At 36.4% G+C, this 18446-nt stretch overlaps 1 protein-coding gene across 16 annotated transcripts in view; it reads right to left on the bottom strand.

The window, feature by feature from the left end:
- Positions 1-18446, bottom strand: part of LOC108136874 (hemicentin-1) — a 160477-nt gene that overhangs the window by 67751 nt on the left and 74280 nt on the right. For all 16 annotated transcript variants that reach the window (XR_005977235.1, XR_005977236.1, XM_041708293.1 and 13 more), the window contains 3 exons: positions 16786-16897; positions 10796-10977; positions 10566-10741 (listed from right to left, as the gene is read on the bottom strand). Coding sequence is in view for 14 of the 16 variants with exons in the window: in XM_041708293.1 (XP_041564227.1) it covers positions 10566-10741; positions 10796-10977; positions 16786-16897 (470 nt within the window). In the remaining 2 variants the exon portion in view is untranslated. The remainder of the gene's footprint in view (positions 1-10565; positions 10742-10795; positions 10978-16785; positions 16898-18446) is intronic.

Raw genomic sequence — 18446 nt, 5'->3', positions numbered from 1 at the left:
TCATTGGTTATCCTCTTCGATTTAGTTTGGCGTGAACTTCCTTCTCAAGTCTTCTAGATCCTTCCGGAGATCGGTTCGGGTGACTCTACCCTTCCTTTTCTTCAGTGGGTCTTTAAGCCACTTGGGTGATTCTCTAGCTAGTCTCGGTGTCCCTGCTCGGGCGCCACTTGTAAGGATGCTCTCTGGCCGGGGTACAGATCTCAGTCAGATCCAGGAGTCCTTTACAAGAAATTTGTAAATCACCGAAACACCGGACTAGAGAGTATCATTCAACGAGTGAATGAGTCGTTTGGGGAGTCACACCGAAGGTTCTCATAGACGCCAGGAGAGAGAGAGTTGGTGTCGGAGTTGGTCACGCCGTACCTTGCTCCTGGGTTAAAAATTCCACGGGCTGGACCTTAGGGCGAGGCCAAGCCAGGCGAACAGTTTTCGCGAGTATGGGGACGCCGGATGGTCCCGCTGATCACTTCCGCGATTGGGACACGTAAGTCGCTTTCCGCGTGTCGCAGGCCAAAAATTCACCGGGCTGGACCTTGGGGCGAGGCCAAGCCAGACGAACGGTTTCGCGAGTATGGGGATGCCGGGTGGGGTTGCGTCGCGCGCAAATCGTTCTCGATGTATCGGATGCCAAAAATCCACCGGGCTGGACCTTCGGGCGAGGCCAAGCCGGATAGGATTTGTCGGACACGAGGGGGGATTGGAGGAGAAAGGATGGCGGTACGATTGACCAGTCGGGAATGATGTCCGCGCGCAGGTCACATGCACTATGAAGAGGAAAGCTATTGTACTAGACCAGACGGGCCGGGTGTCCACGTGCCGGTCGCATGCGCTACGAGGAGGAAAACTAGGGTACTAGACCAGACGGGCCGGGTGTCCACGTACGGGTCACATGCACTACGAGGAGGGGGGATCTAAGATACTAGACCGAACGGGATGGGTGTCCACGTCGGGTCTCAAATGCTACGATGTGGGGAACCAAGATACTGGACCAGACGGGCCGGGTGTCCACGTACAGGTCCCAAATACTACGGGGAGTGAGGTTAAGATACTGGACCGGACGGGACGGATGTCCACGTACAGGCCCCATGCACTACGAGGGAGGGGGGAATCTAAGATACTAGACCGAACGGGATGGGTGTCCACGTCGGGTCTCAAATGCTACGATGTGGGGAACCAAGATACTGGACCAGACGGGCCGGGTGTCCACGTACAGGTCACATGCACTACGAGGAAGGGAGCTAGGCTACTATAAATAAAAAGAATCACGATCATGGAATTTACTTTGTTTTATTATTATTATTATTATCTTTCCATTTATCTACTGTCTTCCTATGAGTCCGCTACACCGTCTTTGCCTGACGGATAGGAATTTTGCATACACTAACCTCAAACACACTCACAAGTTCACTTCTTCATTAACCGCGTGCCTTCGCGCGGTCGAGGCGTTACTCGAATTATCCGTCAAGCGAGTTAAGGGAGGCGCGTCCGCTCCGTTCTACTTTTCCGGCACGAGAGACCGCCTGCTCGATCGGTGTGAGACCACCTACCCCACGTTCCCTTTTTCCCACTTTCGGGATTTCTAGCATATTCCTTAATTTCTAGTATTTTTCCTTACCCACTAAAATCTGCTGGCGTTGCCACTCGGGTTCGGAACTTAGCTTAATATTCAGTTTCAACTTAAAATTTATTATTCATTATGGATCACTTACACCTATAACTTACATACTACTAACTTAATATTTAATATTCACGGTCTGACGCTTATACCTATAACCTAACATATTATTATTCAAAAATTGTATCGTACGCCTAAGTGTGTACGTTACAAATTAAAAAAAAAACTTTATTTAAAACAAGAAGTAACTCTCTGGTCGAGTTCCCCTACATTTGTTTACCCTTTACTATCGAAATCAATTTCAAATTACCTAGCAAACAGCCTGGAATTCCATCAGGCTTTACTCGCTAAAAATCAAAAAAACAAGAAAGCAAGCAAACTTCGGCAAGTCAAAGTTTATACAATATACCCGTGCAGTTATTGGAAAAATGAAATATTCTTTATAACATCTTAATTTTTTATGCGTAAACAGTGAAGCTATGATAATTTTTGTCTCGATTATTTGATCGTTCCAGCTTATGAAATGGTTTGCCGATTTGGATAAAAACTTTTTTTTTTATCGACCACATGCCTTTATCTATCTGTAAATAATTCGTGAAAGAAAAAAATTTGCCACTACTTTTTTTAAATATCAATTTGATATCAAGTTAGCACAAAACCCTACAAAAATTGAACTTCTCGAACATTTTTTTAACTGGGAGTTTATCGTTATTTATCTGTAAATTATTCGTTCAAGAAAAAAAATGCGGCTCGCATTTTTGTTATAATTATAGCTAATCTACTAATATTGAACGAATACAAAGTATGTTTGACTAAAAATTTGTCTTTTGTTATCCGTAAAATTTTTTTTTTTAAAAGAACTTTTTTGTCTGCTAACTAGTTTCCCGGCTCAGCCAACCCGTTACTCAGCCAACCAACTTCAAACTAAGTATTTCTCGTGCAAAACAATCGAAGTTTAGGTGGCGCCAACTAGCGAACTGCATAGACAACACTAGAAGCTAAGTGAGTGCAGCTCCCCCCTTCACCCGCTTACAGTTCTTTCGTTCTGTCTCTCTATATCAGCGACTTCTGGCATAGCAGGGGCCGAGGGCCGACAGAGCGGCAGCAAAGGACTTTACAACCCTATAACTTCTAAAATGATAGCTCGATTTTTGAAATTTTGTGTCTACCTATAGATATGATAAAAACACACACACAGAGTATATCAACTAATGTATAATATGACTCAGAATTAAGTGACAGACGTGCTTAGTGTTTCGTTAGAGTGGACGTGGCTCCGTTTTGAAATAAGCTAGAGCTGCGTAAGAATTACTAGTAATCAAAAAAATTGTGTATCGAAAAATATGGAAATGAAATGAAATGGACCTGATAGTGTCAGAAAAACCTATAAATGGAAGCGCACTGATCATAGCACTGAGTAAATCCCTGGAGGGTAGCGCTTTCAATTGGCTATCCCAAATTAGTTATTCTGGAATGACCTGGAACCAGTTCAAAGAACTCTTTCTGCAACAATTCGAAGGCAACGAAACTACAGCGGCTACAGTGTTCAACGTTTTTAACGGTCGCCCAAAAGCCGGCGAATGTTTATCCCTTTATGGAAGCCGTCAATTAACCACTCTGATGGCCAAGTGGAAATCAATGACGACAGAACAAATAGCCTTGTCAGTTGTTCTAGCGCGTACCGCCCAAATAGACTCTAGATTGCTACGTATATTCTTTACGACCGACATTAAAACACGAGCAGAGTTGCAGAACGAGTTTAAGGCATTCGCATTCGTCAATAAGGGAAACTATATTGCTTTGGAGAATCCTGTGGCCAAAAAGCCGCGCCTGACAACACCACTTAAATATCACTTCTGCGGGAAAATCGGTCATAAGATCGTCGACTGCCACGCAAGAAAAAGCAGCTCAAAAAACCAACCCGGAGCCCATACAATTTCCAGCCGACCGATCGACGCTAACAGGGGAACCATTACGTGCTACCGGTGTGGGAATCCAGGACATATTGCATCGGCTTGCCCAGGACGTCTATCTTCACAAATCCAGGGCAAATCAGAAGAAAAGCGTATTAACTTGTGTAACGTATCAGGACCAATAAGCACTTTGACATCATCCGGTGAGTCGTATCCATTTTGCTTTGATTCTGGAGCAGAGTGCTCCCTCGTAAAAGAATCGGTATCCCAATACCTGTCCGGCACACGAACCAATAATGTTGTTTGCTTAAGAGGGATAGGAAATAATACGGTAACTAGTACGTTACAAATATTATCTAATGTCATTATTAGCGAGTACACGCTTGAAGTTAGTCTGTATGTTGTTCAAGATAGTTATATTAATTATAGTATAATAATTGGCCGCGAAATTCTAAGTCAGGGCTTTGGCGTATAAATAACGATCGATAAATTTAAACTGTTTGAAACTGTATCTATAAATACCTGTTCTGCTTTGATTAATAGTTTTAATTTTTCAAATGTCAATACTGGTTGGATGGTGTAAATATGGCAAGCTTATTGTGCATTTTGAATGAATTCTCGGACGCATTTATAGATGGATTCCCCAAAAGTCGAGTGACAACCACAGAGTTTCATATTCGATTAATTAATCCAAATAAGACCGTCCAAAGGCGGCCATACAGACTCAGTATCGAGGAAAAAGAAGTAGTGAGAAAAAGAATAAATGAATTACTACAAGCTAATATCATCCGTCCTAGCTCTTCTCCATTTGCTAGTCCGATGCTTCTGGTAAAAAAGAAAGACAGATCTGACCGACTCTGTGTAGACTACCGCGAGTTAAATCGAACACAGTGGCAGAAAAGTTTCCCTTGCCTCTTATTAATGATCAGATCGCTAGATTAGGTGGGGTAAAGTATTTTACGTGTTTGGATATGGCAAGCGGTTACCACCAGATTCCGATTCATCCAAACTCAGTTGAACGTACAGCATTCGTTACACCAGAGGGTCAATTTGAGTTCTTAACAATGCCTTTCGGACTTAAGAATGCGGCACCTGTGTTTCAAAGGGCGGTAATTAAGGCGTTAGGTGAGCTGGCATATTCATATGTCATAGTTTATATGGATGATATCTTAATAACCTCTAGTACAGAAGAAGAAGCATTTGAAAGATTAAGAACAGTTCTAAGCTTATTATCTCAAGCTGGTTTTTCATTTAATATCGCGATATGTTCCTTTTTAAAAACAAGCGTGGGTTAATTAGGTTTTCAAATCAAAGATGGCGAAGTTAGACCCAATCCACGAAAGGTACATGCTTTGGTCAATCTACCCCGTCCGCAGTCAGTTACACAAGTAAGGCAGTTTATCGCTTTGGCGTCCTACTTTCGACAGTTCGTCGGTGCTTTTAATTTTTGAACTGCACACTGACGCGAGCATGGATGGCTACGGTGCAATACTACTTCATAAAATCGACAATAAACCTAGGGTCATTGAATATTTCAGTAAACAAACATCTGCAACTGAATCACGTTACCACTCTTACGAGTTAGAAACACTAGCCGTGTTTAACGCTATGAAACATTTCCGACACTACACGGCCGGCATTTTGTTGTATCTATTGTAATTCTCTGCAAGCTACGCGAAATAAAATAAGCCTTACACCAAGAGTGCAACGGTGGTGGGCTTATATGCAAATGTTTGATTTCGATATAAAATATGTACCTGGTGCACAAATGGCCCACGTAGATTTTTTTCACGCAACCCGTTGCCACCGAAGGTAACTACTAAATTGTATCCCAGTCCTGAAAACAAATGTGTTTCGTTGGCCGAAATATCGGACAATTGGTTGCTGGCTGAGCAGCAACGAGGTGAAGAAACTTTATCCATTATTTCAAGAATTCAAATGAAGAACTGGGAGAAGATTTGGACAAAACAATGAATTACTTTTCCGCATAATTCAAAGAAATGGTAGGACGCGCAGCCTTCCAGTAGTGCCCAGATCATTTAGGTGGTCGGTAGTAAACCACGTCCATGAGGCAATAGTTCATCTAGGGTGGGAAAAGACATTGGATAAGATGCATGAGGTCTACTGGTTCGACAATAATAAGTAAGTAATTGTATCACCTGTAAATTAACAAAACCACCCTCAGGTAAATTACCAATTGAACTTCACCCTATACCAAAAGTAGATATTCCATAGCACACTATTCACATAGATATAACAGGAAAATTAAGTGGCAAAGGGGATCAAAAGAAGTATATTATAGTTCAGATTGACGCCATTACTAAATTTGTTTATTTGCACCATACCATAAATATTACCAGTGAAAGTTGTGCCGAAGCAGTCAAATCGTCCATATCTATGTTTGGCATTCCAGCAAGAATCATAGCAGATCAGGGAAGGAGTTTTACCGGAGCAGTCTTCGGAGACTTTTGTAACATGCAAAAAATACAATTACATTTAATTGCAACGGGAACCAGCCGTGCAAACGGCCAAGTAGAACGAGTAATGAGCACCCTGAAAGGTATGCTGACTGCCGTAGAAAGTAGTCAGCGTACTTGGCAGGACGCTTTAGGCGAGATATAATTGGCCATAAACTGTACTGTAAATCGAATTACGAAAGCATGCCCTCTAGAACTATCAATTGGAAAAGAAGCGAGACCTTTTAATATGTTACCCCTCTGTGAAGAAAATAACAAAGTAGATTTAAGCACTGTAAGAAAAAAAGCCATGAAAATATTGAAAGTAATGCTAAATATGAAAAGAAAAGATTTGATAAAAACAAATGTAAAGTTAAAAGTTTTAAAATTGGTGATTATGTTTTGCTTAAAAACGAAGACAGGCATCAGACCAAATAAGATAATAAGTTTAAAGGCCCATTCTTAGTGTCAGAGTTACTTGAAGGCGACCGCTATGTTCTAAAATCACCAACTAATAAACGAACGTATAAATACGCGCACGAAGCTTTAAGAAAAATGCCTATTGAAGAGATTCCCAGAGAGTTAGATGTACATATGTAATGAGAGAATAGAAAATGATGATAGCTTATTGGTGGATTCCAATGAAGCAAGCGACGTGGAAGGCGACGTCGAGAGTCCGTTAGAGGATTCTAACTAAGATGTGGCATTGATGGACTTCAATGCGAAATTCTGTACAATCATACACCTAGATCAACTCTAGCCACTAGGTTGCCGTAGGTACATACATGGTCATGTATTCACCTGGCTATGGTGAGGCGCCTAATTAGTGGTGGAAACCTGAGTGATGTGTTTGTTGTAGATGGTATTCAAATCTTTAGGAATCGATTTCTAGTAAAGGCTCTTCGCAAACGAATAATCTAATTAACTAGTAAATATTGGAAAAAGTAATAACGAGCGACGTATTAATACGTTATATTATTTTTATGATCGTTTCAGATTGAACGGTACCTTCTAATTACTCTTAGTATTTTCTTTAAAATTTGTAACACACTAGGACACTAGGAATATCAGGATGGCCGTGTCGGATCTTTAGTTTTGTTTTCGTGGTATTACGCTATTAAAAAAAGAATTAACATAAAAAGCTGACTAACTTGGAATTACATTTTTACTTAGAATTAAAGCTTATGTTATGAATGCCACTCGTTGCTTTTTATTCCTCCCTTCGCATTCCTTTCTTTATATGAGCTTCTGTGTGTTAGTGTTGCGTTGAGCCTAACGGAGGTCCGTTATGTGCAGTCTCGCTGTGACATGGTGCGAGTAAAAAAGACGGCCATATGGTATTTGGTTAAGTGTGTGAACAAGAGGATGTTGACCAATTAGGGCTGTATAAAAGGGAGCTCTGATTGATAGATCAGGCAGTCTCGATCGAGGTGCGGTACTGAAAGGTTACGAAATGTCACAGCCGAGAAAGCGCACGGCTTGCAACACTCCAGAAATCATTGAGGAACTCGATGTTCCGACATATACATTTAAGCCTAGCTTTTTCATTTCGTTTTGTCTTCAACTCCAATGAATGAGCAAAATTTTACTTTTTAAATACAATTTTGCTCATTGATGTATTGGTGCATGCCCGGTGGTATTTTATCTAATTTTTTTTTTTTTCCAATTCCGTCTAGTATTTTTTTGAAATCGTTATACTGTTGTCTTGCTCGCACTTAAATAAAATCGTGTAATTATAAAATAAATGAGCAATGAATAAGGCCAACAATGTAGTGTCATAAGCCAATAACTGAGCCAGAACTAACCCTAACCCTAACGTAATTTAGCATCGACACGATCGACAATTTTATTCTTTGATAAAAAATATACGGACACAAATAATTTAGCTAAAAACAAGTTAAGTTAAAACAAGTTAAGAAGGGTGTTTTGCTAACTTGATTTAAGCTTAGCAGAACAACTTCTTTATTTTATATAACCTCTGCAAGAGGGTATTCTAATTTCAGTCAGAAGTTTGCGACGCAGTGAAGGAGACATCTCTGACCCTATAAAGTATATATTCTTGATCAGCATCACTAGGAGAGTCGATCTAGCCATGTCCGTCTGTCCGTCCGTTTCTACGCAAACTAGTCCCTCAGTTTTATAGCTATCTGCATGAAACTTTTCCAAAACTTGTCTTTCTATTGCAGGTAGTACATAAGTCGGAACGAGCCGGATCGGACGACGGTAGCATATAGCTCCTATAGGAAAAATCGGAAAAATAAATAAAAAAAAATTATAACTTTGCATTTTAATTTTTATTTTAGTTCTTCGACATATAGTAATGGTTAAATATTTCAGAATTACGGATTAAATTTTATCAAAATCGGACGACTATAGCATATAGCTCCCATAGGAACAAGCGGAAAATTAAATGAAAAAAAATTATACATTTGCTGTTTTTTAATTTTTTGATAGTTCTTCGACATAAGGCAACGGTTAAATATTTCAGAATTGTGGTTTAAATTTCATAAAAATCGGACTTCGTTGTCATATAGCTCCCTTCGGGACAATTAAAATATTAAACAAATTTTTTTTTTAAAATTTACTTTTTTATTTTGTTACTTTTTTTTAGAAATTCTTTTTGATTAATTAATAATTTAACTGTTCAAAATTACGCTTTTAATTTTATTAAACTCATAGGAACTATCAAATAATTGAGCTGCAAATCATCACAGCTTCAAGTAAATCATAATTTTAATGTTTTCATGAATAGCTGCAAGGGTACATGAACTTCGGAACTTCTTTTTTTTTTCTTTCCCGTTACGATTTTCAAACCTCTCCAACCGCATGCATATCAGCCGAGTCTGGCCTACCGATCATTCAGGCTCGCAGAGAAGGAATGACAATGCGGCTCATTCCCAAAACACATTCATAATATATTTTAAACAAGAAAGGAAGCGAACTTCGGAAGGCCGAAGTTCATATACCCTTGCAGCTTTTTCAAAAACTAAATACTCTTGAAAACGTTTAAACATTGAAGCTATGATGATATGCAGCTCAATTATTAGGTTATTTTATACATTTTAAATATTTCTATGGGAGCTATATGATAAAGTCGTCCGATTTTGGTGAAATTTAAATCGTAGTTCTGAAATATTTAACCATTACTATATCTCGAAGAATTAAAAAAAATTAAAAAAAACACCAAAGTTATAATTTTTGTTATTTATTTTTCCGATTGTTCCTATGGAGTTATATGCTATGGTCGTCCGATCCGGCTCGATCCGACTTATATACTACCTGCAATAGAAAGTCAACTTTTGGGAAAGTTTCATGCAGATAGCTTTAAAACTGAGACAGACAGACGGGCGGACAGACGGACAGACGTACATGGCTAGATCGACTCTCCTAGTGATGCTGATCAAGAATATATGTACTTTATAGGGTCGGAGATGTCTCCTTCACTGCGTTGCAAACTTCGGATGAAATTATAATGCCCTCTGCAAGAATATCAAAAAAAAATTTTATAAATTTGTATTGTTTCCATGGGAGCTATATGATATAGCCGTCCGATTTTGATGATATTTAAACCGTAATTCTGATATATTTTGCCATTACTAAATGTTTAAGAACTGAATTAAATAACAGCAAAATTATAATTTTTTTAAATTTATTTATCCGATTGTTCCTATGGAAACAATATGCTATAGTTGTCCGATCCGGCTCGTTCCGACTTATATACTACCTGCAATAGAACGACAGCTTTTGTGAAAGTTTCATGCAGATAGCTTTAAAACTGAGAGACTAGTTTACGTAGAAACGGACGGACAGTCGGACAGACGGGCGGACAGACGGACATGGCTGGTTCGACTCTCCCAGTGATGCTGATCAAGAATATATATACTTTATAGGATCGGTAATGTCTCATTCACTGCGTTGCAAACTTCTGACTGAAATTATAATACCCTCTGCAAGGGTATAAAAAGTTAAGATTACAAAAGTTTTTCTGCTTACTTGATGCACATCAAGATTTGGAAACTTCCAAATAGTTGGCCAATGCAATCGCCAAAAGAAATGCGAAAACGAATATGAAACAAAAAGCAACGAATATGAAACTACAGAAAGACACCAAAACCAAGTCACCAATAACTGAAAACCGCAATGTATAAAAATCAAAGCAAAAAATATTCAAATTGAGTACAAAATATTTAGATTTGCTACGTTTTTTCCACCAGTGTAAAGCAAAGTTTGTTTTCATAGCCGAAGTGCTCTTAAACCTATTGTGCCTAAGAATGCTAACACCGTACTAAAGATCTGAGCTAAATCGCTGAGAACATGCAGTTGACTGAGTCATTTCCCAATACTGAAAAAAAAAAACAAAAATTAATAGTGCAAAAAAACGTTTACCTCATAACCAAACGTCAAGCAAAACAAGACAATTAAATTAAACCCGTGACCACCTGCCAAAAACCAACAATACGATTTCAAAACCTGTGGTCTTCACACATAAAATAACTTGTCAATGAGTGTAGGCCGATTGCATCGATTAAATTTAATGGCAATTTGATTTTTGGTGTAAAGACATTTTTAAAAACTACATACTCTTGTTTCCTCACAGTCCGGAAGCTCCTTTAGCAGCGTAGAGTTAGCGTACCACCTCACTTTATTGAGAACAGGAGGATTTGCGTCCAAAATGTTGCAAAATAAGGTGACATTCGACTCATCGCTTTCTTTTACAGGACCCTCTGGTATCATTAAAATCTCTACACTCGGGACATCTACAATTAAAAAATAAATGTAAATATTGTAATTAAAATATACGATTACCTTACATTGCACGTCAAGATTTATTTTCTGATCAGAAATTCCTTTGCCAATGTTATTGGATAATTGACATGAATAATTTCCAATGTCTTTTTTTTCTGTAGATTTAATTACGAGGGCAACATTCTCTGAATTACCGCCTTTATAATGATCGGTGTCATTAATATTTACCAGTTCATCATTGCGATACCTGAAAATAAAACACTTTACTAAATCAGATAACTCCAATTTTTAACGACCGGCATTTCTTAAAACCCTTTGGCTTTACAGGAACAAAAAAGAAATTTCGAACGGTTTCAAAGATTTACGAAACTAACAAGATATACAACAATACATTTTTGGCAAGTTTTTAAAAAAGTTGTTTCTACACCTAAAAATAACTTAAATCGAAAAAAAAAACTTAACAAATAGTAAAAGTTGCACTTAAGATAAGTTGGCTTACTTTAATCTTAAATTGAATTCTCTACAGCCATAAAAATTATAATGACCAGTTTAAAAATCGTGGCTCAAAATTACGACTTGGACGACAAAGAAGACCACCACAGTTACCAAAAAAGGGACAGGGATCACCGTTTACGTCGGAGTTTTTTCGTGCCAGATATCCAGGAGCAATGCACGGAGGTACTGCGACCAGGATTTTCTGCGCTTCAGTAATTTTTATGCAAAATTGATTTTTTATTCAAATTAAAAATTGCACCATTACTGCTGGATCTCTGGCCGGAAATAACTCTCACATACATCATTTATTTTTCCGAATGTTCCTATGGGAGCTATATGCTTTAGTCGACCGATTTTGATGAAATTTAAACCGTATATCGGAAATATTTTACCATTACAAAATGTCGAATAACTAAGCAAAAAATTAATAAACAGCAAAGATATAATTTTTTTCATTTATTTTTCCGATTGTTCCTTTGGGAGCTATATGCTATAGTCGTCCGATCCGGCTCGTTCCGACTTATATACTACCTGCAATAGAAAGACAACTTTTGGGAAAGTTTCATGCAGTTAGCTTTAAAGCTGAGAGACTAGTTTGCATATAAACGGACGGACGGACAGACGGATATGGCTAGATCGACTCTACTAGTGATGCTGATCAAGAATATATATACTTTATAGGGTCGGAAACGTCTCCTTCACTGCGTTGCAAACTTCTGACTGAAATTATAATACCCTCTGCAAGGGTATAAAAACTACGAATCAGGCAGAAAAAAGCGTTTCCGACCCTATAAAATATATATTTTCTTGATCGGTCTATATGTCCGCATGAACGTTAAAAAGCTATAAAAGCTACAGATTATGAATTTAAAATGTTGGTTCTGCCGACTTGTTTCCCTGCTGTGAAACCAGGATATTTCGAACTTGAAAAAGCGTTACCACATTTTAGAGCTTTTTGCGATATCGTGTTTGTTTGAATCCCTTTTTGCAAGTCTGACGATGCAGGTATCTGTTTATTGTAAAGATTTCTTCTTTCGTCCTTGTTATTCAAAAACTTTGGATTTAATGCATCATGAACCAAATTCACCAAGCGTACAAGACTTTCCACAATTTCCGAAGACTTTTTCCATAACTTTGAAGATTTACAGCAATATTCGTTTCTTCAAGGGTGCAATGCGTATTTCGGCCGGTCTTAATAATTTTTTTAACTCGAATATATTTTAATAGCAAGTTTTAGGTTAAGTCTTTTAAAATTTAGTGTACTTATTATTTTGACCAGAGCAAAATCGGCCATCCATATTTGTATTTGCGCTAGTCACTAAGAGTTTGCAAATATTTAATTGTTACAATATACTTAAAACTAATTTTCATAAAAACTAACGTAATAGTGTTTTTAAGGTGCGTGAATAATTTTATTTTGAATTGCGTGGCACTGCTAATATTTTTAAGATGGTTTGGGAGCTGATTCCATGATCGAATAGCATTAATTAAAAATTGTCTTTCGGATGTCAAAGATCTAGGTCTTATGAAAGTAAAATTTTTTGCTCTTCTAGAGGATGTAAATTGAAGTTTTTCGAAAAGATACGAAGGTTCTTTTTGGAAAATAATTTTTGGCAGAAAAATTAAGTTTCGCATCTTTATCCATTCATTTAGCGAGATATCGAATATTTTCAGCGAAATTCGGATACGTGATCTCTATGTGGTTGGTTGAATATATACCTGGCTATGCAATTAAATAGAACTTTAATTTTGTTCTTACTGGTAGTGTCACAGTTTGAAACCACTTCTACTCCATAAAATAGCGATGGAACGATGCAGGTTTTAGCAATTAGTAAACGTATATGGGTGGGCAGGCAATTTTTAGTTACGGATAATTTTCCCTACAGACTTTGTAATATGATCATTCCAGGTAAGAGTTCTGTTGAATGTAAAACCTAAGTTTACAGCTGTATCAACGTACTCAAGTGGCGTGCTATTCATACTCAGTGGCTGCAAATTGTTAAAAATTATCTTTCTTTTACTTATGACAAGACATTTTGATTTTGATGCGTTGATCCCATGTCCATAGTTGCCATTTACACGTTCAAGTTCTCTGTTACAAACATCTATACATTCATTTATTCTGTTTAAAGGACGACTCACATATATTTGGACATCATCAGCATACAAGTGTACATTACATTCAGATAACGCATTGGGAAGGTCATTAACATATAAGGTAAACAATAAGGGACCAAGCACAGACCCTTGGGGTACAACACAATTAACATTTTCATATGAAGACGAAACGCTAGACAGTACAACAGATTGACGACGATTTTGTAGGTAGAAGTTTTAGAAAACATAAGCATATAACTTAGTTTTGCACAAAGGACATTATGGTTTACTGTATCGAAGGCCTTACTATGGTCCAGTAAAACTAAGAGTGTGACATTGTTTTCGTCTATTTGTTCCCTTATATCGTCTGCAATTTTTAAAATCGCTGAGGTACAGCTTCTGTTTTTCCTAAAACCAGACTGATTATTAGTAAGCATTGCATTGTCGGACATAAATTTATTAATTTGATCAGCCATGAGATTCTCAAATACCTTTGATAGGTATGGTAACGCTTTCCAACAGTCCGGATAAGTACATTTTTTCAGTACAGTATTAAAGGTATAGGTTATGTATGGCAGGATTTTTGGCAGCAGAATTTTTATGAATTTAGGGTTTATATTGTCAGACCCAGTGGCGTCACTCTTAATTCTTAGTATACTTTGAAGGTCATCACACTGATTAACACACAAAAACCTAAATCTAATATCACAGACAGTTTCAGGTACAAATCGTGGGTTCAGATATTTATTTTCAGTGATTTCAGGTACTTTGCAGCTTAAGAACTTTTTATTAAGTTCATTTACATTCATGTCTTTTTTAAGTCTTGGCTTAACTTTGCATATTCCCAGGTTTTTAATTATTTTCCATGTCTATGCAGTGGAAGATGCGTTGTTGAATTTATGGGAATAGAAATTTTTCCTGGCGTTTTCAGTAAGTTTGATCACTTTTTTTCTCAACGACTTGAACACTGCGTAAGCTTGAGGTGTCCTGTACCTTATCCACTTATTGTACGCCCCGTCACGCTGTAATATTGCGTCTTTGATGTTTCTTTGGAACCATGGTTTTTCAGAAAAACGAATAACTGTGCTACGAACAGGTACGAGACAGTTATATAAATAACAAATATTGTTTTGTAAAAGGTTAACTTGTTCGTCTACTTCGGAAAGGGAATATATGTCATTCCAATTTCACAAATTAAAAGTGTAGTCCAAAACGTCATAGTTGATATTTCTTAAGTCCCTAAAAACTATTGGATGGTCAAGGTATTGTAGATCAAGTGCGTAAGACAAGTATATGAGGTCGAGTTTTGAAAACGATGGGACAATTAGACACAAAAAATAAGTCTAAAAGCGAGTTGCGGGTTTGGTAAAATGCGTAGGGGATTTCATGTCCTCTGCAAGGTGGGATTCCCTTAAAATATCGCTATTAAAATCGCCTGTTATAATGACGTCTGAATAATTAATTGACACGTCAGGAATGATGTTTAAAAATTGTTCATAGTCAATCCGGCAGTTAGGTCGGTATATACACCCAATTAGAACTTTTTGTCAGCATATCTTTGGCATCTAATTTCTATAAATAGGTAAGTATTCAATTGCACTACTGGTTGAGTGTTTACATATAAACGTGGAACATAACTTGTTATACCCTTGCAGAGGGTATTATAATTTCAGTCAGAAGTTTGCAACGCAGTGAAGGAGACGTTTCCGACCCTATAAAGTATATATATTCTTGATCAGCATCACTAGTAGAGTCGATCTAGCCATGTCCATCTGTCCGTCTGTCAGTCTGTCAGTCTGTCAGTCTGTCCGTCCGTTTATATGCAAACTAGTCTCTCAGTTTTAAAGGTATCTCCATGAAATTTTCCCAAAAGTTGTTTTTCTATTGCAGGTAGTATATAAGTCGGAACGAGCCGGATCGGACGACTATAGCATATAGCTCCCATAGGAACAATCGGAAAAATAAATGAAAAAAAATTATAGCTTTGATGTTTTTTAATTTTTTGTTTAGTTCTTCGACATTTAATAATGGTTAAATATTTCCGATTTACGGTTAAAATTTCATCAAAATCGGACGACTATAGCATATAGCTCCCATAGGAACAATCGGAAAAATAAATGAAAAAAAATTATAACTTTTCTGTTTTTTAATTTTTTGTTTAGTTCTTCGACATATAGCAATGGTTAAACATTTCAGAATTATGGTTTAAATTTTATCAAAATCGGACGACTATATCATATAGCTCCCATAGAAATAATAAAAATATATAAAATAACTATCAAATAATTAAGCTGCAAATCGTCATAGCTTCAATGTTTTTAAACATATACGCAAGTAAATCATAATTTTAATGTTTTCAAAAATGTTAAATTCTTGCAATAGCTGCAAGGGTATATGAACTTCGGCTTGCCGAAGTTTGCTATCTTTCTTGTTACTAACATATATTGTAACCTCACCCCCATGACTATCACGATCAGAGCGATGCAAATTATAGCCATCACATTCAACATACATCACATAAATTAGGAACAAACCAAGTTTCAGAAACACATATAACATCTACGCTCGAATTGATAAGAGGTATCTAAATTCTTCAATTTTTCGTGTGAGGCTTTGAGCATTTATATGACACACATTAAGTCCAGCTCTCTTCTTTCCGAGAACCCTTAGAAGCGCATGGCTATTTGATCGATTTGGATATATGTTTATGTTATTGTTGTTGCTGTCACCTATTTTAAAATATTTAATAGTAATATTAGCTGCGCTCGCAGTCTATAAATATTTATGACATAAACCCACACCACACCACGAAAAAAAAAAATTAAAATTAACGCTACTGATACTTTTGTATTTAAATATATTTCATCACAATAACTATTCGAAATATAATCGATTTGCAGAGCTGTATTCCATAAGATTCGAACTTAGTCATAATAATGGAAATGATACCTAAGTACTTTTTATTTGGCCAGTAGTGTATATGCATGCGTAAATAACTTTAGAATGATACACACGTGTTTTTATGGACATGTTGGGTATTCTCAAAACGTCTGAATCTCTGAATTGCTGAATATTCAGTAGAAATATACAATACTAGATTAGAAAGAAAAGCATGCAGCGTTAAACATTTTTGGTAATGTAGATTTCACTTCTAAGCCAAAACTGTGCCCTAAGTTACCTGAAACTTATTAAAATTATCCCTGAAAAAATTAGCAATATATTTCTAAAAAATCTATAAATATTAAATAATAAGAGAACGTGCCTAATATTTAATATTCATGTAAATATTAATATTTCTGTAAAAGTTAAAATTTTTCAATTCCGGTGTAATTTGTTATTGTTTGGTATATAACTAGAGAATAACTAGTACGATATAACATTCAAAAAACTTTGGTATGTTCCAAAATGGTGTAGAGCTTAAACTTATAATTATCAAATGCTTTAGGCCGTGTCCTCTACTCACCATTCAACTTGCGTTAGAGAAGCAGGATTCGCAACATATTCACAATTAAGAAGAACGATTTCACTTGTATTGGCAATAATGTCAGATGGACTAACTTTTACAACGGGGGGATCTGTTGAAGAATAAAAATATATTGTTATTATATTGATGTGTTGATAAAAGGGAAGCCAAAAAACTCTTTCAGTGTATTACTGTCTGGGCCACTTCACTGGTAAAAAGATGCTACTTAGTTTAATTGTTTTTTATCAGCTTAAAAAGCTTAAAATGGTATTCTTTATTGGTAAAGATCTATACCAATACCACACAAACAGATGGACAGACGGACATGGCTAGATCGGAGATGTCTCCTTCACTGCGTTGCAAATTTCTGACTGAAATTATAATACCCTCTGCAAGGGTATAAAAATATTATAACTTTGCTGTTTTTTAATTTTTTTTTAGTTCTTCGACATATAGTAATGGTTAAATATTTCAGCATTACGGTTTTAATTTCATCAAAATCGGACGACTATATCATATAGCTCCCATAGAAGTAACAAAAATATATAAACCATTTTTTAGGCAAGCCGAAGTTCATTTACCTCTGCAGCTATTGCAAAAATTAAATATTCTTGAAAACATTAAAATTATGATTTACTTGCGTGTATGCTTACATTGAAGCTATGATGATTTTGTATTTATTTTTTTATAAATTATGTTTGATTAATTAATAATTTGATAGTTCAGAATTAAGCTTTTAATTTTATTAAAATCGGAAAACGATATAGCTGCCATTGGAACTATGTGCGATATGCAATAAATACAGTGGCTAACAAAAGACAGTGCATATTCACGAAACTGACTTTCGTAGCCCATAAATAACTTACGGTTCAAGATAATCAAACAAATTAAATTGTTTTATATACATAATTTAATTTGTAACATGTATGAATAAGATATTCAAAAAAACCCGCATAATTAAATAAATATTAATATTTTGTCCACAGACCCTTTTAGCAATAACTTGATTTTTGAAGTTTGGCATGTTCTCTACCAAATTTTCAACAATATCCTTTGCAATTCGATTCCATTCCGCTTTAACACAGTCCAAAAGGTTGGCCATGTTTGTTGAGGCTGCTTCGTTCCTTGTACGGGCATGACATTAGACAGAGACAACTATTAGGATACTGCTTGAGATTTCTTTGGTAATAAGTTAACGTTAAATTTAAACTTTATAGTTTTGTTAATAATATTTTAACGTTTAAAGGTTTTCAGATGTTACCTTTAAATGGTAAAAAATATTTATTATACATTTAAGCCTCGCTTTTTTATTCCGTTTTGTCGTCAACTCCAGTGACTGAGCAAAATTGTACTTTTTAAATTTGCTCATTGATGTATGGGCCCCGGTTGTTTTTTATCGAATGTTATTTTTTTTTACACAATTCCGTCTAGTATTTTACTACCGGGTATCAGGTTCTGTCAATTTTCTGCATTCAATTCTCATTGGAATCGTCATACGTTTGTCTTGCTCGCACTAACGTAAAATCGTATAGTTAATAAATAATACAAATATTTGAGCAATGAATGAGGCAAACAATGTAGTGTCATAAGCCCATTAGCAATTTTTGTTGTGTGCTTTGGATCACCATAAAATTGGGGAGATAAGTATTACAATTTGTAGA

The sequence above is a fragment of the Drosophila elegans genome, unplaced genomic scaffold, assembly GCF_018152505.1.
Source record: "Drosophila elegans isolate 14027-0461.03 unplaced genomic scaffold, ASM1815250v1 contig_208, whole genome shotgun sequence".
NCBI lineage: Eukaryota > Metazoa > Arthropoda > Insecta > Diptera > Drosophilidae > Drosophila > Drosophila elegans.
The sequence above is the reverse complement of the archived record's forward strand: the minus strand, read 5'-3'. Positions and strand labels throughout refer to the sequence as shown.